The 21,130-nt window shown below is 50.4% G+C and overlaps 1 protein-coding gene across 7 annotated transcripts in view; it reads left to right on the top strand.

Annotated features, from left to right (window-relative positions):
- Nucleotides 1-21,130, top strand: part of LOC110524889 (cytoplasmic FMR1-interacting protein 1 homolog) — an 80,628-nt gene that overhangs the window by 28,835 nt on the left and 30,663 nt on the right. For all 7 annotated transcript variants that reach the window (XM_090236525.1, XM_090236526.1, XM_090236527.1 and 4 more), the window contains 15 exons: nucleotides 8-109; nucleotides 1,133-1,314; nucleotides 3,668-3,764; nucleotides 5,109-5,237; nucleotides 6,012-6,116; nucleotides 7,447-7,538; nucleotides 7,679-7,796; nucleotides 8,804-8,926; nucleotides 9,115-9,240; nucleotides 12,722-12,888; nucleotides 12,976-13,123; nucleotides 14,924-15,077; nucleotides 16,704-16,860; nucleotides 16,957-17,053; nucleotides 17,784-17,860. In XM_090236525.1, the coding sequence (XP_090092651.1) occupies nucleotides 8-109; nucleotides 1,133-1,314; nucleotides 3,668-3,764; nucleotides 5,109-5,237; nucleotides 6,012-6,116; nucleotides 7,447-7,538; nucleotides 7,679-7,796; nucleotides 8,804-8,926; nucleotides 9,115-9,240; nucleotides 12,722-12,888; nucleotides 12,976-13,123; nucleotides 14,924-15,077; nucleotides 16,704-16,860; nucleotides 16,957-17,053; nucleotides 17,784-17,860 (1,874 nt within the window). The remainder of the gene's footprint in view (nucleotides 1-7; nucleotides 110-1,132; nucleotides 1,315-3,667; nucleotides 3,765-5,108; nucleotides 5,238-6,011; nucleotides 6,117-7,446; nucleotides 7,539-7,678; nucleotides 7,797-8,803; nucleotides 8,927-9,114; nucleotides 9,241-12,721; nucleotides 12,889-12,975; nucleotides 13,124-14,923; nucleotides 15,078-16,703; nucleotides 16,861-16,956; nucleotides 17,054-17,783; nucleotides 17,861-21,130) is intronic.

Below are 21,130 nucleotides of genomic sequence, written 5' to 3'. Positions count from 1 at the left end.
TCATCAGGTGAAGTGTAATGAGCAGCCCAACAGAGTGGAGATCTATGAGAAGACAGTGGAGGTGCTGGAGCCTGAGGTCACCAAGCTCATGAACTTTATGTACTTCCAGGTAACACCAACCAGCCGGAGGCACCCTCACCTCTCTCGCTCACACACCCTCGCCTCTCTCGCTCACACACACACCCCCTCGCCTCTCTCTCTCACACACACACCCCCTCGCCTCTCTCACACACACACACCCCCTCGCCTCTCTCACACACACACACACCCTCACCTCTCTCGCTCACACACCCTCGCCTCTCTCTCTCACACACACACCCCCTCGCCTCTCTCACACACACACCCCCTCGCCTCTCTCGCACACACACCCCCTCGCCTCTCTCGCTCACACACCCTCGCCTCTCTCGCTCACACACACACCCCCTCGCCTCTCTCTCTCACACACACACCCCCTCGCCTCTCTCACACACACACACCCCCTCGCCTCTCACACACACACACACCCCCTCGCCTCTCTCACACACACACACCCCCTCGCCTCTCTCACACACACACACCCCCTCGCCTCTCTCACACTCACACACACACACCCCCTCGCCTCTCTCACACACACACACCCTCGCCTCTCTCACACACACACCCCCTCGCCTCTCTCACACACACACCCCCTCGCCACTCTCACACACACACCCCCTCGCCTCTCTCACACACACACCCCCTCACCTCTCTCACACACACACCCCCTCGCCTCTCTCACACACACACCCCCTCGCCTCTCTCACACACACACCCCCTCGCCTCTCTCACACACACCCCCTCGCCTCTCTCACACACACCCCCTCGCCTCTCTCACACACACACCCCCTCACCTCTCTCTCACACACACCCCCCCACCTCTCTCTGTCACACCAACCAGCCGGAGGCTCCCTCACTCCCTCACTCACTCACTCACTCACTCACTCACACACCTCTCTCTGTAGATAATATTCTCATATGTTCTGTGAAATATTGTATACACATTTAGTTAAAATAATTTGTTCAAATTAAATTAATATAAAGATGTGTTCTTGAAATGTAACTGTTAAACCTTCTATCCATGTCAACCCCCCCCCCCCCTCTTTCTCCTCATCAGCGATTGGCTATAGACCGGTTCTGTGGGGAGGTGCGTCGTCTCTGCCACGCTGAGAGGAGGAAGGACTTTGTCTCCGAGGCCTACCTCCTGACCTTGGGGAAGTTCATCAACATGTTCGCTGTGCTGGATGAACTCAAGAACATGAAGTGTAGCGTCAAGAACGACCACTCTGCATACAAACGGTACAGAAAGGTCCTACATGGGACCCTATTCCCTTTATAGTGCACTGTTGTGGAACTGGGCCCAAAGGTCTCTGGTCAAGTGGTGGAACTGGGCCCATGGGTCTCTGGTCAAGTGGTGGAACTGGGCCCAAAGGTCTCTGGTCAACAGTGGTGGAACTGGGCCCAAAGGTCTCTGGTCAAGTGGTGGAACTGGGCCCAAAGGTCTCTGGTCAACAGTGGTGGAACTGGGCCCATAGGTCTCTGGTCAACAGTGGTGGAACTGGGCCCATGGGTCTCTGGTCAACAGTGGTGGAACTGGGCCCATGGGTCTCTGGTCAACAGTGGTGGAACTGGGCCCATGGGTCTCTGGTCAACAGTGGTGGAACTGGGCCCATGGGTCTCTGGTCAACAGTGGTGGAACTGGGCCCAAAGGTCTCTGGTCAACAGTGGTGGAACTGGGCCCATAGGTCTCTGGTCAACAGTGGTGGAACTGGGCCCATGGGTCTCTGGTCAACAGTGGTGGAACTGGGCCCATGGGTCTCTGGTCAACAGTGGTGGAACTGGGCCCATGGGTCTCTGGTCAACAGTGGTGGAACTGGGCCCATAGGTCTCTGGTTAACAGTGGTGGAACTGGGCCCATAGGTCTCTGGTCAACAGTGGTGGAACTGGGCCCATAGGTCTCTGGTCAACAGTGGTGGAACTGGGCCCATAGGTCTCTGGTCAACAGTGGTGGCACTGGGCCCATAGGTCTCTGGTCAACAGTGGTGGAACTGGGCCCATGGGTCTCTGGTCAACAGTGGTGGAACTGGGCCCATGGGTCTCTGGTCAACAGTGGTGGAACTGGGCCCATGGGTCTCTGGTCAACAGTGGTGGAACTGGGCCCATGGGTCTCTGGTCAACAGTGGTGGAACTGGGCCCATAGGTCTCTGGTTAACAGTGGTGGAACTGGGCCCATAGGTCTCTGGTCAACAGTGGTGGAACTGGGCCCATAGGTCTCTGGTCAACAGTGGTGGAACTGGGCCCATGGGTCTCTGGTCAACAGTGGTGGAACTGGGCCCATGGGTCTCTGGTCAACAGTGATATCCTATCAGGAGCAGTGATATGAGCAGTGATATCCTACCAGGAGCAGTGTCATCCTATCATGAGCAGTGGGAGATGCAGTATATTCTGGAACACATTTGCTATCATAGACACTAGATGGTATCATCACTCAGCGTCCCCTCCCTGCTATCATAGACACTAGATGGTATCATCACTCAGCGTCCCCTCCCTGCTATCATAGACACTAGATGGTATCATCACTCAGCGTCCCCTCCCTGCTATCATAGAGACTAGATGGTATCATCACTCAGCGTCCCCTCCCTGCTATCATAGACACTAGATGGTATCATCACTCAGCGTCCCCTCCCTGCTATCATAGACACTAGATGGTATCATCACTCAGCGTCCCCTCCCTGCTATCATAGACACTAGATGGTATCATCACTCAGCGTACCTTCCCTGCTATCATAGACACTAGATGGTATCATCACTCAGCGTCCCCTCCCTGCTATCATAGACACTAGATGGTATCATCACTCAGCGTCCCCTCCCTGCTATCATAGACACTAGATGGTATCATCACTCAGCGTCCCCTCCCTGCTATCATAGACACTAGATGGTATCATCACTCAGCGTCCCCTCCCTGCTATCATAGACACTAGATGGTATCATCACTCAGCGTCCCCTCCCTGCTATCATAGACACTAGATGGTATCATCACTCAGCGTCCCCTCCCTGCTATCATAGAGACTAGATGGTATCATCACTCAGCGTCCCCTCCCTGCTATCATAGACACTAGATGGTATCATCACTCAGCGTCCCCTCCCTGCTATCATAGAGACTAGATGGTATCATCACTCAGCGTCCCCTCCCTGCTATCATAGACACTAGATGGTATCATCACTCAGCGTCCCCTCCCTGCTATCATAGACACTAGATGGTATCATCACTCAGCGTCCCCTCCCTGCTATCATAGACACTAGATGGTATCATCACTCAGCGTCCCCTCCCTGCTATCATAGACACTAGATGGTATCATCACTCAGCGTCCCCTCCCTGCTACCATAGACACTAGATGGTATCATCACTCAGCGTACCCTCCCTGCTATCATAGACACTAGATGGTATCATCACTCAGCGTCCCCTCCCTGCTATCATAGACACTAGATGGTATCATCACTCAGCGTCCCCTCGCCGCCTTGATCTCTCACGTACTGTTCTTCCTCCGTCTCTCCCTCCCGCCTTCTATCTCCTTCCCTCTCTCCCTCCCGCCTTCTTCTTCCCTCTGTCTCTCTCCCTCCATCTCCTCCCCCCTTCCTCTCCTCTCTGTAGAGCTGCCCAGTTCCTCAGGAAGATGTCAGAACCCTCGTCCATCCAGGAGTCTCAGAACCTCTCCATGTTTCTGGCCAACCACAACAAGATCACTCAGGTAACACACACACACCTGGCCAACCACAACAAGATCACTCAGGTAACACACACACCTGGCCAACCACAACAAGATCACTCAGGTAACACACACACCTGGCCAACCACAACAAGATCACTCAGGTAACACACACACCTGGCCAACCACAACAAGATCACTCAGGTAACACACACACCTGGCCAACCACAACAAGATCACTCAGGTAACACACACACCTGGCCAACCACAACAAGATCACTCAGGTAACACACACACCTGGCCAACCACAACAAGATCACTCAGGTAACACACACACCTGGCCAACCACAACAAGATCACTCAGGTAACACACACACCTGGCCAACCACAACAAGATCACTCAGGTAACACACACACCTGGCCAACCACAACAAGATCACTCAGGTAACACACACACCTGGCCAACCACAACAAGATCACTCAGGTAACACACACACACCTGGCCAACCACAACAAGATCACTCAGGTAACACACACACACACCTGGCCAACCACAACAAGATCACTCAGGTAACACACACACACACCTGGCCAACCACAACAAGATCAGTCAGGTAACACACACACACACCTGGCCAACCACAACAAGATCAGTCAGGTAACACACACACACACCTGGCCAACCACAACAAGATCAGTCAGGTAACACACACACACACCTGGCCAACCACAACAAGATCAGTCAGGTAACACACACACACACCTGGCCAACCACAACAAGATCACTCAGGTAACACACACACCTGGCCAACCACAACAAGATCACTCAGGTAACACACACACCTGGCCAACCACAACAAGATCAGTCAGGTAACACACACACCTGGCCAACCACAACAAGATCACTCAGGTAACACACACCTGGCCAACCACAACAAGATCAGTCAGGTAACACACACACCTGGCCAACCACAACAAGATCACTCAGGTAACACACACACCTGGCCAACCACAACAAGATCAGTCAGGTAACACACACACCTGGCCAACCACAACAAGATCAGTCAGGTAACACACACACACGTGGCCAACCACAACAAGATCAGTCAGGTAACACACACACACCTGGCCAACCACAACAAGATCAGTCAGGTAACACACACACCTGGCCAACCACAACAAGATCACTCAGGTAACACACACACCTGGCCAACCACAACAAGATCACTCAGGTAACACACCGTGCCGACGAACATACTACTGTCCATCATTCTCTGTTAATCTCCAACGATTCTATTTGTTGAATCGCCACCCAGCAGGTTTCAGCTGTTGGTCTTTCCTCTCTAAAACAACACTTGTCAGTTAAACATCTCTCTCTGTCTCCAGTCTCTGCAGCAGCAGTTGGAGGTGATTAACGGCCACGATGAGCTGCTGGCTGACATAGTCAACCTGTGTGTTGATTACTATGAGAACAGGATGTACCTGACCCCCAACGAGAAACACATGCTGCTCAAGGTACGCTACCGTCTGGCTGGCCAGCTCCGAACATGGCCTCCTATTCCCTTCGACCATGGGGTTAGGTCTGTACCTGTCTGTTACCTCTAGGTGATGGGGTTTGGTCTGTACCTGTCTGTTACCTCTAGGTGATGGGGTTAGGTCTGTACCTGTCTGTTACCTCTAGGTGATGGGGTTAGGTCTGTACCTGTCTGTTACCTCTAGGTGATGGGGTTTGGTCTGTACCTGTCTGTTACCTCTAGGTGATGGGGTTTGGTCTGTACCTGTCTGTTACCTCTAGGTGATGGGGTTTAGTCTGTACCTGTCTGTTACCTCTAGGTGATGGGGTTTGGTCTGTACCTGTCTGTTACCTCTAGGTGATGGGGTTTGGTCTGTACCTGTCTGTTACCTCTAGGTGATGGGGTTTGGTCTGTACCTGTCTGTTATCTCTAGGTGATGGGGTTTGGTCTGTACCTGTCTGTTACCTCTAGGTGATGGGGTTTGGTCTGTACCTGTCTGTTTCCTCTAGGTGATGGGGTTTGGTCTGTACCTGTCTGTTATCTCTAGGTGATGGGGTTTGGTCTGTACCTGTCTGTTACCTCTAGGTGATGGGGTTTGGTCTGTACCTGTCTGTTACCTCTAGGTGATGGGGTTTGGTCTGTACCTGTCTGTTACCTCTAGGTGATGGGGTTTGGTCTGTACCTGTCTGTTACCTCTAGGTGATGGGGTTTGGTCTGTACCTGTCTGTTACCTCTAGGTGATGGGGTTTGGTCTGTACCTGTCTGTTATCTCTAGGTGATGGGGTTTGGTCTGTACCTGATGGATGGCAGTAACAGCAACATCTACAAAATGGACGCCAAGAAGAGGATCAACCTGACAAAGATTGACAAGTTCTTCAAGGTGAGCAGTAGGAGAGACATGTTGCTGTGGGTGTTATCAGTATGTGTCTAAACCAAGGATGTGTCGCTGACCTTTCACCCTCAATCAACATTGAAAATCTCATCGTTTTTATGTCTGTGTGTGTTCATAAACTGTCTGTGTAGTGAATTAGGGGTACATGGGCCTTATTGTCTGTGTAGTGAATTAGGGGTACATGGGCCTTATTGTCTGTGTAGTGAATTAGGGGTACATGGGCCTTATTGTCTGTGTAGTGAATTAGGGGTACATGGGCCTTATTGTCTGTGTAGTGAATTAGGGGTACATGGGCCTTATTGTCTGTGTAGTGAATTAGGGGTACATGGGCCTTACTGTCTGTGTAGTGAATTAGGGGTACATGGGCCTTATTGTCTGTGTAGTGAATTAGGGGTACATGGGCCTTATTGTCTGTGTAGTGAATTAGGGGTACATGGGCCTTATTGTCTGTGTAGTGAATTAGGGGTACATGGGCCTTATTGTCTGTGTAGTGAATTAGGGGTACATGGGCCTTATTGTCTGTGTAGTGAATTAGGGGTACATGGGCCTTATTGTCTGTGTAGTGAATTAGGGGTACATGGGCCTTATTGTCTGTGTAGTGAATTAGGGGTACATGGGCCTTATTGTCTGTGTAGTGAATTAGGGGTACATGGGCCTTATTGTCTGTGTAGTGAATTAGGGGTACATGGGCCTTATTGTCTGTGTAGTGAATTAGGGGTACATGGGCCTTATTGTCTGTGTAGTGAATTAGGGGTACATGGGCCTTATTGTCTGTGTAGTGAATTAGGGGTACTGACTGGTCTTCATGTATCTGAAATGGCTCTGACTAACTGACTGGTCTTCATGTATCTGAAATGGCTCTGACTAACTGACTGGTCTTCATGTATCTGAAATGGCTCTGACTAACTGACTGGTCTTCATGTATCTGAAATGGCTCTGACTAACTGACTGGTCTTCATGTATCTGAAATGGCTCTGACTAACTGACTGGTCTTCATGTATCTGAATTGGCTCTGACTAACTGACTGGTCTTCATGTATCTGAAATGGCTCTGACTAACTGACTGGTCTTCATGTATCTGAAATGGCTCTGACTAACTGACTGGTCTTCATGTATCTGAAATGGCTCTGACTAACTGACTGGTCTTCATGTATCTGAAATGGCTCTGACTAACTGACTGGTCTTCATGTATCTGAAATGGCTCTGACTAACTGACTGGTCTTCATGTATCTGAAATGGCTCTGACTAACTGACTGGTCTTCATGTATCTGAAATGGCTCTGACTAACTGACTGGTCTTCATGTATCTGTCCCCAACAGCAACTGCAGGTGGTACCTCTGTTTGGTGACATGCAGATTGAGCTGTCCAGGTACATCAAGACAAGCGCACACTTTGAAGAGAACAAGAACAGGTGAGGTTTTCTCTACTCTCTCTCCCCCCCCCCCCCTCTCTCTTTCTCTCTTCTCTCTCTTTCTCTCTCTCTTCTCTCTTCTTTCTCTTTCTCTCTCCTCCATCCACCTCTTCTCACCTCTCTCTCCTCCCCGTTCCCAGGTGGTCATGTACCTCAACAGGCAGCAGTCCTCAGTATAATATCTGTGAGCAGATGGTTCAGATCAGGGAAGACCACATGAGGTTCATCTCTGAGCTGGCTCGATACAGCAACAGTGAGGTGAGCACCTAGCAACACACCTTTCCCTGTCTGGGTCTGTTAACCTGTTATGTCCTAATAAAGATGTCTCTCTAGGTGGAGACCAGGGTCTGTTTACCTGTTATGTCCTAATAAAGATGTCTCTCTAGGTGGAGACCAGGGTCTGTTAACCTGTTATGTCCTAATAAAGATGTCTCTCTAGGTGGAGACCAGGGTCTGTTATGTCCTAATAAAGATGTCTCTCTCTAGGTGGAGACCAGGGTCTGTTATGTCCTAATAAAGATGTCTCTCTCTAGGTGGAGACCAGGGTCTGTTATGTCCTAATAAAGATGTCTCTCTCTAGGTGGAGACCAGGGTCTGTTATGTCTCTCTAGGTGGAGACCAGGGTCTGTTATGTCCTAATAAAGATGTCTCTCTCTCTCTAGGTGGAGACCAGGGTCTGTTATGTCCTAATAAAGATGTCTCTCTCTAGGTGGAGACCATGGTCTGTTATGTCCTAATAAAGATGTATCTCTCTAGGTGGAGACCATGGTCTGTTATGTCCTAATAAAGATGTATCTCTCTAGGTGGAGACCAGGGTCTGTTATGTCCTAATAAAGATGTCTCTCTAGGTGGAGACCAGGGTCTGTTATGTCCTAATAAAGATGTATCTCTCTAGGTGGAGACCAGGGTCTGTTATGTCCTAATAAAGATGTATCTCTCTAGGTGGAGACCAGGGTCTGTTATGTCCTAATAAAGATGTCTCTCTAGGTGGAGACCAGGGTCTGTTATGTCCTAATAAAGATGTCTCTCTAGGTGGAGACCAGGGTCTGTTATGTCCTAATAAAGATGTATCTCTCTAGGTGGAGACCAGGGTCTGTTATGTCCTAATAAAGATGTCTCTCTAGGTGGTGACCAGGGTCTGTTATGTCCTAATAAAGATGTCTCTCTCTAGGTGGAGACCAGGGTCTGTTATGTCCTAATAAAGATGTCTCTCTCTAGGTGGAGACCAGGGTCTGTTATGTCCTAATAAAGATGTCTCTCTCTAGGTGGTGACGGGGTCCGGTCGTCAGGAGGCCCACAAGACAGACCATGAGTACAGGAAGCTGTTTGACCTGTCTCTGCAGGGGATGCAGCTACTGTCCCAGTGGAGCGCACACGTCATGGAAGTGGTGAGTGACCCCTGACCTCGGACCCATCCAGGGTTAAGGTTGGCACTAAAACAACACGACAGGACAGAATAAATGAACTGGGTTCATGCAGATTGATCTCACCAAAGCTATAAATACTTAATGTTATAAAAGCAGGTTTTCTAACACGGTGATGATGATGATGATGATGATGACTCTTCTTCTTGCAGTACTCGTGGAAGCTGGTTCATCCAACAGATAAGTACTCGAACAAGGAGTGTCCTGACAACGCGGAGGAGTATGAACGAGCTACACGATACAACTACACAAGCGAGGAGAAGTTCTCCCTGGTAGAGGTCAGTCAGCCTAACCCCTCTTTAGTGAGGAGAAGTTCTCCCTGGTAGAGGTCAGTCAGCCTAACCCCTCTTTAGTGAGGAGAAGTTCTCCCTGGTAGAGGTCAGTCAGCCTAACCCCTCTTTAGTGAGGAGAAGTTCTCCCTGGTAGAGGTCAGTCAGCCTAACCCCTCTTTAGTGAGGAGAAGTTCTCCCTGGTAGAGGTCAGTCAGCCTAACCCCTCTTTAGTGAGGAGAAGTTCTCCCTGGTAGAGGTCAGTCAGCCTAACCCCTCTTTAGTGAGGAGAAGTTCTCCCTGGTAGAGGTCAGTCAGCCTAACCCCTCTTTAGTGAGGAGAAGTTCTCCCTGGTAGAGGTCAGTCAGCCTAACCCCTCTTTAGTGAGGAGAAGTTCTCCCTGGTAGAGGTCAGTCAGCCTAACCCCTCTTTAGTGAGGAGAAGTTCTCCCTGGTAGAGGTCAGTCAGCCTAACCCCTCTTTAGTGAGGAGAAGTTCTCCCTGGTAGAGGTCAGTCAGCCTAACCCCTCTTTAGTGAGGAGAAGTTCTCCCTGGTAGAGGTCAGTCAGCCTAACCCCTCTTTAGTGAGGAGAAGTTCTCCCTGGTAGAGGTCAGTCAGCCTAACCCCTCTTTAGTGAGGAGAAGTTCTCCCTGGTAGAGGTCAGTCAGCCTAACCCCTCTTTAGTGAGGAGAAGTTCTCCCTGGTAGAGGTCAGTCAGCCTAACCCCTCTTTAGTGAGGAGAAGTTCTCCCTGGTAGAGGTCAGTCAGCCTAACCCCTCTTTAGTGAGGAGAAGTTCTCCCTGGTAGAGGTCAGTCAGCCTAACCCCTCTTTAGTGAGGAGAAGTTCTCCCTGGTAGAGGTCAGTCAGCCTAACCCCTCTTTAGTGAGGAGAAGTTCTCCCTGGTAGAGGTCAGTCAGCCTAACCCCTCTTTAGTGAGGAGAAGTTCTCCCTGGTAGAGGTCAGTCAGCCTAACCCCTCTTTAGCGAGGAGAAGTTCTGTCTTTAGGCGTGTCTCTAACTAACCTGTGTGAGGTGTGTCTCTAACTAACCTGTCTCTAACTAACCTGTGTGAGGTGTGTCTCTAACTAACCTGTCTCTAACTAACCTGTGTGAGGTGTGTCTCTAACTAACCTGTGTGAGGTGTGTCTCTAACTAACCTGTCTCTAACTAACCTGTGTGAGGTGTGTCTCTAATTAACCTGTCTCTAATTAACCTGTCTCTAACTAACCTGTCTCTAATTAACCTGTCTCTAATTAACCTGTCTCTAACTAACCTGTCTCTAACTAACCTGTGTGAGGTGTGTCTCTAATTAACCTGTCTCTAATTAACCCGTCTCTAATTAACCCGTCTCTAATTAACCCGTCTCTAATTAACCTGTCTCTAACTAACCTGTCTCTAACTAACCTGTCTCTAATTAACCTGTGTGAGGTGTGTCTCTAACTAACCTGTCTCTAACTAACCTGTCTGAGGTGTGTCTCTAACTAACCTGTCTCTAGGTGTGTCTCTAACTAACCTGTGTGAGGCGTGTCTCTAACTAACCTGTCTCTAATTAAGCTGTGTGAGGTGTGTCTCTAACTAACCTGTCTCTAACTAACCTGTCTCTGACTAACCTGTCTCTAATGAACCTGTCTCTAACTAACCTGTCTCTAATTAACCTGTGTGAGGTGTCTCTGACTAACCTGTCTCTGACTAACCTGTCTCTAATGAACCTGTCTCTAACTAACCTGTCTCTAATTAACCTGTGTGAGGTGTGTCTCTAACTAACCTGTCTCTAATTAACCTGTGTGAGATGTGTCTCTAACTAACCTGTCTCTAACAAACCTGTTTCTAATTAACCTGTGTGAGGTGTGTCTCTGACTAACCTGTCTCTGACTAACCTGTCTCTAATTAACTTGTGTGAGGTGTGTCACTGCCTAACCTATCTCTAATTAACCTGTGTGAGGTGTGTCTCTAACTAACCTGTCTCTGACTAACCTGTCTCTAATTAACCTGTCTCTAATGAACCTGTCTCTAACTTAACTGTCTCTAATTAACCTGTCTCTAATTTACCTGTGCGAGGTGTCTCTAACTAACCTGTCTCTAATTAACCTGTGTGAGGTGTGTCTCTGACTAACCTGTCTCTGACTAACCTGTCTCTAATGAACCTGTCTCTAACTAACCTGTCTCTAATTAACCTGTGTGAGGTGTGTCTCTAACTAACCTGTCTCTAATTAACCTGTGTGAGGTGTGTCTCTGACTAACCTGTCTCTGACTAACCTGTCTCTAATGAACCTGTCTCTAACTAACCTGTCTCTAATTAACCTGTGTGAGGTGTGTCTCTGACTAACCTGTCTCTGACTATCCTGTCTCTAATTAACCTGTGTGAGGTGTCTCTAACTAACTTGTCTCTAACTAACCTGTCTCTAATTAACCTGTGTGAGGTGTCTCTAACTAACTTGTCTCTAATAAACCTGTCTCTAATTAACCTGTGTGAGGTGTCTCTAACTAACCTGTCTCTGACTAACCTGTCTCTAATGAACCTATCTCTAACTAACCTGTCTCTAATTAACCTGTGTGAGGTGTGTCTCTAACTAACCTGTCTCTAACAAACCTGTCTCTAATTAACCTGTGTGAGGTGTGTCTCTGACTAACCTGTCTCTGACTATCCTGTCTCTAATTAACCTGTGTGAGGTGTGTCTCTGACTAACCTGTCTCTAATTAACCTGTGTGAGGTGTGTCTCTGACTAACCTGTCTCTGACTAACCTGTCTCTGACTAACCTGTCTCTGACTAACCTGTCTCTAATTAACCTGTGTGAGGTGTGTCTCTGACTAACCTGTCTCTAATTAACCTGTGTGAGGTGTGTCTCTGACTAACCTGTCTCTGACTAACCTGTCTCTGACTAACCTGTCTCTGACTAACCTGTCTCTGACTAACCTGTCTCTAATTAACCTGTCTCTAATGAACCTGTCTCTAACTTACCTGTCTCTAATTAACCTGTCTCTGGGTGTGTCTCTAATTAACCTGTCTCTAGGCGTGTCTCTAATTAACCTGTGTGAGGTGTCTCTAATTAACCTGTCTCTAGGTGTGTCTCTAATTAAACATGTCTCTAATTTACTTGTGTGAGGTGTGTCTCTAATTAACCTGTCTCTAATTTACCTGTGTGAGGTGTGTCTCTAACTTACCTGTCTCTAATTAACCTGTCTCTGAGGTGTCTCTAACTAACCTGTCTCTAATTAACCTGTCTTTAGGTGTGTCTCTAATTAACCTGTCTCTAGGTGTGTCTCTAACTAACCTGTCTCTAGGTGTGTCTCTAACTAACCTGTCTCTAGCTAACCTGTCTCTAATTAACCTGTCTCTAACTAACCTGTCTCTAGGTGTATTAGAGACTAACTAACCTGTCTCTAGGTGTGTTAGACCAACTAACCTGTCTCTAGGTGTGTTAGAGACTAACTAACCTGTCTCTAGGTATGTTAGAGACTAACTAACCGTGAGGTGGTCCTTCCCTCCAGGTGATGGCCATGATAAAGGGTTTACAGGTCCTGATGGGTCGTATGGAGTCGGTGTTTAACCACGCTATCCGCCACACCATCTACTCGGCCCTGCAGGACTTCGCCCAGCTCACCCTGAGAGACCCGCTACGGCAGGCCATCAAGAAGAAGAAGAACGTGGTGCAAAGGTACTACGGAGCGCAACACACACACACACACACACACACACACGCTCAGTCACTCTGATGTACTGATCAACATGTTTCTCTCCCCAGTGTCCTGCAGGCCATCAGGAAGACCATCTGTGATTGGGAGGCAGGACATGAGCCCCACAATGACCCTGCCCTGCGAGGAGAGAAAGACCCCAAGGGAGGCTTTGACATCAAGGTTCCTCGCCGCGCCGTCGGCCCTTCCAGCACACAGGTCTGTCTGAGCCCCCTCTCTCAGCACCCTCTGTTCTCTCTCTCTCAGCACCCTTGGTCTCTCCCCCTCTCTCTCAGCACCCTCGGTCTCTCCCCCTCTCTCTCAGCACCCTCGGTCTCTCCCCCTCTCTCTCGGCACCCCCGGTCTCTCTCTCAGCACCCTCGGTCTCTCTCCCTCTCTCTCAGCACCCTCGGTCTCTCTCCCTCTCTCTCAGCACCATCGGTCTCTCTCTCACAGCACCCTCGGTGTCTCTCTCTCTCACAGCACCCTCGGTGTCTCTCTCTCTCAGCACCCTCGGTGTCTCTCTCTCTCAGCACCCTCGGTGTCTCTCTCTCTCAGCACCCTCGGTGTCTCTCTCGCTCTCAGCACCCTCGGTGTCTCTCTCGCTCTCAGCACCCTCGGTCTCTCTCTCGCTCTCAGCACCCTCGGTCTCTCTCTCGCTCTCAGCACCCTCGGTCTCTCTCTCGCTCTCAGCACCCTCGGTCTCTCTCTCTCTCTCTCAGCACCCTCGGTCTCTCTCTCTCTCTCAGCACCCTCGGTCTCTCTCTCTCTCTCTCAGCACCCTCGGTGTCTCTCTCTCTCTCTCTCTCAGCACCCTCGGTCTCTCTCTCTCTCTCTCTCAGCACCCTCGGTGTCTCTCTCTCTCTCTCAGCACCCTCGGTGTCTCTCTCTCTCTCTCAGCACCCTCGGTGTCTCTCTCTCTCTCTCAGCACCCTCGGTGTCTCTCTCTCTCTCTCAGCACCCTCGGTGTCTCTCTCTCTCTCTCAGCACCCTCGGTGTCTCTCTCTCTCTCTCAGCACCCTCGGTGTCTCTCTCTCTCTCTCAGCACCCTCGGTGTCTCTCTCTCTCTCTCAGCACCCTCGGTGTCTCTCTCTCTCTCTCAGCACCCTCGGTGTCTCTCTCTCTCTCTCAGCACCCTCGGTGTCTCTCTCTCTCTCTCAGCACCCTCGGTGTCTCTCTCTCTCTCTCAGCACCCTCGGTGTCTCTCTCTCTCTCTCTCAGCACCCTCGGTGTCTCTCTCTCTCTCTCTCAGCACCCTCGGTGTCTCTCTCTCTCTCTCAGCACCCTCGGTGTGTGTCTCTCTCTCTCTCTCAGCACCCTCGGTGTGTCTCTCTCTCTCTCTCTCAGCACCCTCGGTGTGTCTCTCTCTCTCTCTCTCAGCACCCTCGGTGTGTGTCTCTCTCTCTCTCTCTCTCAGCACCCTCGGTGTGTGTCTCTCTCTCTCTCTCTCTCAGCACCCTCGGTGTGTCTCTCTCTCTCTCTCTCAGCACCCTCGGTGTCTCTCTCTCTCTCTCTCAGCACCCTCGGTGTCTCTCTCTCTCTCTCTCAGCACCCTCGGTGTCTCTCTCTCTCTCTCTCAGCACCCTCGGTGTGTCTCTCTCTCTCTCTCAGCACCCTCGGTGTCTCCCCCTCACTCTCAGCAACCTCGGTGTCCCCCCCTCACTCTCAGCACCCTCGGTCTCTCCCCCTCACTCTCAGCACCCTCAGTCTCTCTCTCTCTCTCAGCACCCTCGGTCTCAGCACATGGTTTCAGGATGGATCTTAGTAGTGAGACACCACATGGTTTCAGGATGGATCTTAGTAGTGAGACACCACATGGTTTCAGGATGGATCTTAGTAGTGAGACACCACATGGTTTCAGGATGGATCTTAGTAGTGAGACACACAACATGGTTTCAGGATGGATCTTAGTAGTGAGACACACAACATGGTTTCAGGATGGATCTTAGTAGTGAGACACAACTGGGCTTTTCGTTTAATGTCCTCTTCTCCTGCTCTTCCTCTCCTCCTCCTCTGTAGCTGTACATGGTTCGTACCATGCTGGAGTCTCTGATAGCTGATAAGAGTGGTTCTAAGAAGACTCTCCGCAGCAGTCTGGAGGGACCCACCATCATGGACATGGAGAAGTTCCACAGAGAGTCCTTCTTCTATACTCACCTGCTCAACTTCAGCGGTAAGGAGTTTACAGAACCATCCTGCTCTGTCTCTCCCTGTTCCCTCTCTACCTCTAACCCTCCGTCTGTCCCCCCCTAACCCTCCGTCTGTCCCCCCCCTAACCCTGTCCTTCTTCTATACTCACCTGCTCAACTTCAGCGGTAAGGAGTTTACAGAACCATCCTGCTCTGTCTCTCCCTGTTCCCTCTCTACCTCTAACCCTCCGTCTGTCCCCCCACTAACCCTCCGTCTGTCCCCCCCTAACCCTGTCCTTCTTCTATACTCACCTGCTCAACTTCAGCGGTAAGGAGTTTACAGAACCATCCTGCTCTGTCTCTCCCTGTTCCCTCTCTACCTCTAACCCTCCGTCTGTCCCCCCACTAACCCTCCATCTGTCCCCCCCTAACCCTGTCCTTCTTCTATACTCACCTGCTCAACTTCAGCGGTAAGGAGTTTACAGAACCATCCTGCTCTGTCTCTCCCTGTTCCCTCTCTACCTCTAACCCTCCGTCTGTCCCCCCCTAACCCTCCGTCTGTCCCCCCCCTAACCCTGTCCTTCTTCTATACTCACCTGCTCAACTTCAGCGGTAAGGAGTTTACAGAACCATCCTGCTCTGTCTCTCCCTGTTCCCTCTCTACCTCTAACCCTCCGTCTGTCCCCCCCTAACCCTCCGTCTGTCCCCCCCTAACCCTGTCCTTCGTCTATACTCACCTGCTCAACTTCAGCGGTAAGGAGTTTACAGAACCATCCTGCTCTGTCTCTCCCTGTTCCCTCTCTACCTCTAACCCTCCGTCTGTCCCCCCCTAACCCTCCGTCTTTCCCCCCCCCTAACCCTGTCCTCCTTCTATACTCACCTGCTCAACTTCAGCGGTAAGGAGTTTACAGAACCATCCTGCTCTGTCTCTCCCTGTTCCCTCTCTCTCTAACCCTCCGTCTGTTCCCCACTAACCCTCCGTCTGTCCCCCCCTAACCCTCCGTCTGTCCCCCCCTAACCCTGTCCTTCTTCTATACTCACCTGCTCAACTTCAGCGGTAAGGAGTTTACAGAACCATCCTGCTCTGTCTCTCCCTGTTCCCTCTCTACCTCTAACCCTCCGTCTGTCCCCCCCTAACCCTCCGTCTGTCCCCCCCTAACCCTCCGTCTGTCCCCCCCCTAACCCTGTCCTCCTTCTATACTCACCTGCTCAACTTCAGCGGTAAGGAGTTTACAGAACCATCCTGCTCTGTCTCTCCCTGTTCCCTCTCTACCTCTAACCCTCCGTCTTTCCCCCCTCTAACCCTCCCTCTGTCCCCTCTCTAACCCTCCCTCTGTCCCCTCCCTAACCCTCCCTCTGTCCCCTCCCTAACCCTCCCTCTGTCCCCTCCCTAACCCTCCCTCTGTCCCCTCCCTAACCCTCCCTCTGTCCCCTCCCTAACCCTCCCTCTGTCCCCTCCCTAACCCTCCGTCTGTCCCCTCTCTCTGTCCCCTCTCTAACCCCCTGTCCCCTCTCTAACCCTCCCTCTGTCCCCTCTCTAACCCTCCCTCTGTCCCCTCTCTAACCCTCGGTCCCCTCTCTAACCCTCCCTCTGTCCCCTCTCTAACCCTCTGTCCCCCCTCTAACCCTCCCTCTGTCCCCTCTCTAACCCTTTGTCCCCTCCCTAACAGAGACCCTACAGCAGTGCTGTGACCTGTCTCAGCTGTGGTTCAGAGAGTTCTTCCTGGAGCTGACCATGGGTCGCAGGATCCAGTTCCCCATCGAGATGTCCATGCCCTGGATCCTCACAGACCACATTCTGGAGACCAAGGAGGCCTCTATGATGGAGTAAGGAGGAGACACACACACACACACACACACACACACACGCACACAGTCGTGTCTTCCATCCAGAGCCAGTCTCATGAAGTGTCTGTCCCCCAGGTATGTGCTGTATCCTCTGGACCTCTATAATGACAGTGCCCACTACGCCCTGACCAAGTTCAAGAAGCAGTTCCTCTATGATGAGATAGAAGCAGAGGTATGTAGTTCACCATTAGACTAGTCATCACTACAGCAGAGGTAACTAGTTCACCATTAGACTAGTCATCACTACAGCAGAGGTAACTAGTTCACCATTAGACTAGTCATCACTACAGCAGAGGTAACTAGTTCACCATTAGACTAGTCATCACTACAGCAGAGGTAACTAGTTCACCATTAGACTAGTCATCACTACAGCAGAGGTAACTAGTTCACCATTAGACTAGTCATCACTACAGCAGAGGTAACTAGTTCACCATTAGACTAGTCATCACTACAGCAGAGGTAAGTAGTTCACCATTAGACTAGTCATCACTACAGCAGAGGTAAGTAGTTCACCATTAGACTAGTCATCACTACAGCAGAGGTAACTAGTTCACCATTAGACTCGTCATCACTACAGCAGAGGTAACTAGTTCACCATTAGACTAGTCATCACTACAGCAGAGGTAACTAGTTCACCATTAGACTAGTCATCACTACAGCAGAGGTAACTAGTTCACCATTAGACTAGTCATCACTACAGCAGAGGTAACTAGTTCACCATTAGACTAGTCATCACTACAGCAGAGGTAACTAGTTCACCATTAGACTAGTCATCACTACAGCAGAGGTAACTAGTTCACCATTAGACTAACTAACCTAAATGACACCATCTTACCTCAGGTCAACCTGTATTAATCTGTATGATGACTGATACTATACTTCCTATATGACATCCTCTGCAGGTCAACCTGTGTTTTGATCAGTTTGTCTACAAGCTGGCTGATCAGATATTTGCCTACTACAAGATTCTAGCTGGAAGGTACGTTAAACTTACTGTTCAATAACTGAAATACGGGTGGGGCGGGGCGGGGCGGGGCGGGGGCGGGGCGGGGCGGGGGCGGGTGGGGCGGGGGTTGGGCGGGCGGGGTGGGGTGGGTGCGGGGTTGGGCGGGCGGGGTGGCGCAATGGGACGACATGTTTTCCTTTTGCTCCTGCAATATTCTTAAAGTTTATGTTTATTTGAATTTAGCAATAAAACTATTTATTTTCAAATATTAGTTTGGGGATCCCTGTCTGTAGTAGGCAAGACTACCCTGCTTTCAAATGTCAGCATGTCATGAAACAAAAAGCCAAAAATAGGACTGAGAAAACCCGGCCTACAAGACTGTTTCATCACCGTCCTCTCCTGAGACTATAAGCCCAGAGACTTTGAGAACCCGTCTACAAGACTGTTTCATCACCGTCCTCTCCTGAGACTATAAGCCCAGAGACTTTGAGAACCCGGCCTACAAGACTGTTTCATCACCGTCCTCTCCTAAGACTATAAGCCCAGAGACTTTGAGAACCCGTCTACAAGACTGTTTCATCACCGTCCTCTCCTGAGACTATAAGCCCAGAGACTTTGAGAACCCGGCCTACAAGACTGTTTCATCACCGTCCTCTCCTGAGACTATAAGCCCAGAGACTTTGAGAACCCGTCTACAAGACTGTTTCATCACCGTCCTCTCCTGAGACTATAAGCCCAGAGACTTTGAGAACCCGTCTACAAGACTGTTTCATCACCGTCCTCTCCTGAGACTATAAGCCCAGAGACTTTGAGAACCCGTCTACAAGACTGTTTCATCACCGTCCTCTCCTGAGACTATAAGCCCAGAGACTTTGAGAACCCGTCTACAAGACTGTTTCATCACCGTCCTCTCCTGAGACTATAAGCCCAGAGACTTTGAGAACCCGTCTACAAGACTGTTTCATCACCGTCCTCTCCTGAGACTATAAGCCCAGAGACTTTGAGAACCCGGCCTACAAGACTGTTTCATCACCGTCCTCTCCTGAGACTATAAGCCCAGAGACTTTGAGAACCCGTCTACAAGACTGTTTCATCACCGTCCTCTCCTGAGACTATAAGCCCAGAGACTTTGAGAACCCGGCCTACAAGACTGTTTCATCACCGTCCTCTCCTGAGACTATAAGCCCAGAGACTTTGAGAACCCGTCTACAAGACTGTTTCATCACCGTCCTCTCCTGAGACTATAAGCCCAGAGACTTTGAGAACCCGTCTACAAGACTGTTTCATCACCGTCCTCTCCTGAGACTATAAGCCCAGAGACTTTGAGAACCCGTCTACAAGACTGTTTCATCACCGTCCTCTCCTGAGACTATAAGCCCAGAGACTTTGAGAACCCGTCTACAAGACTGTTTCATCACCGTCCTCTCCTGAGACTATAAGCCCAGAGACTTTGAGAACCCGGCCTACAAGACTGTTTCATCACCGTCCTCTCCTGAGACTATAAGCCCAGAGACTTTGAGAACCCGTCTACAAGACTGTTTCATCACCGTCCTCTCCTGAGACTATAAGCCCAGAGACTTTGAGAACCCGGCCTACAAGACTGTTTCATCACCGTCCTCTCCTGAGACTATAAGCCCAGAGACTTTGAGAACCCGTCTACAAGACTGTTTCATCACCGTCCTCTCCTGAGACTATAAGCCCAGAGACTTTGAGAACCCGTCTACAAGACTGTTTCATCACCGTCCTCTCCTGAGACTATAAGCCCAGAGACTTTGAGAACCCGGCCTACAAGACTGTTTCATCACCGTCCTCTCCTAAGACTATAAGCCCAGAGACTTTGAGAACCCGTCTACAAGACTGTTTCATCACCGTCCTCTCCTGAGACTATAAGCCCAGAGACTTTGAGAACCCGGCCTACAAGACTGTTTCATCACCGTCCTCTCCTGAGACTATAAGCCCAGAGACTTTGAGAACCCGTCTACAAGACTGTTTCATCACCGTCCTCTCCTGAGACTATAAGCCCAGAGACTTTGAGAACCCGTCTACAAGACTGTTTCATCACCGTCCTCTCCTGAGACTATAAGCCCAGAGACTTTGAGAACCCGTCTACAAGACTGTTTCATCACCGTCCTCTCCTGAGACTATAAGCCCAGAGACTTTGAGAACCCGTCTACAAGACTGTTTCATCACCGTCCTCTCCTGAGACTATAAGCCCAGAGACTTTGAGAACCCGTCTACAAGACTGTTTCATCACCGTCCTCTCCTGAGACTATAAGCCCAGAGACTTTGAGAACCCGTCTACAAGACTGTTTCATCACCGTCCTCTCCTGAGACTATAAGCCCAGAGACTTTGAGAACCCGTCTACAAGACTGTTTCATCACCGTCCTCTCCTGAGACTATAAGCCCAGAGACTTTGAGAACCCGTCTACAAGACTGTTTCATCACCGTCCTCTCCTGAGACTATAAGCCCAGAGACTTTGAGAACCCGGCCTACAAGACTGTTTCATCACCGTCCTCTCCTAAGACTATAAGCCCAGAGACTTTGAGAACCCGTCTACAAGACTGTTTCATCACCGTCCTCTCCTGAGACTATAAGCCCAGAGACTTTGAGAACCCGGCCTACAAGACTGTTTCATCACCGTCCTCTCCTGAGACTATAAGCCCAGAGACTTTGAGAACCCGTCTACAAGACTGTTTCATCACCGTCCTCTCCTAAGCCTGTAAACCCGGAGGTACGCGCTCTGTATCACTCAAACAGAGTTGCACACCGTGACGATTACAGCACTGGAGACCTCCGCTACCAGTGTCTCTGACCTGACTACCGGTGTCTCCGACCTGACTAGCGGTATCTCCGACCTGACTAGCGGCATCTCCGACATGACTAGCGGCATCTCCGACCTGACTAGCGGCATCTCCGACCTGACTAGCGGCATCTCCGACCTGACTAGCGGCATCTCCGACCTGACTAGCGGTATCTCCGACCTGACTAGCGGCATCTCCGACCTGACTAGCGGTATCTCTGACCTGACTACCGGTATCTCCGACCTGACTAGCGGTATCTCCGACCTGACTAGCGGCATCTCCGACCTGACTAGCGGCATCTCCGACCTGACTAGCGGCATCTCCGACCTGACTAGCGGCATCTCCGACCTGACTAGCGGCATCTCCGACCTGACTACCGGTATCTCCGACCTGACTACCGGTGTCTCTGACCTGACTACCGGTGTCTCTGACCTGACTACCGGTGTCTCTGACCTGACTACCGGTGTCTCTGACCTGACTACCGGTGTCTCTGACCTGAC

This window comes from Oncorhynchus mykiss, chromosome 5 (assembly GCF_057628025.1).
Source record: "Oncorhynchus mykiss isolate SJ-2025 chromosome 5, ASM5762802v1, whole genome shotgun sequence".
NCBI lineage: Eukaryota > Metazoa > Chordata > Actinopteri > Salmoniformes > Salmonidae > Oncorhynchus > Oncorhynchus mykiss.
Note: the sequence above shows the minus strand (reverse complement) of the source record. Positions and strands in the feature narration are given on the sequence as shown.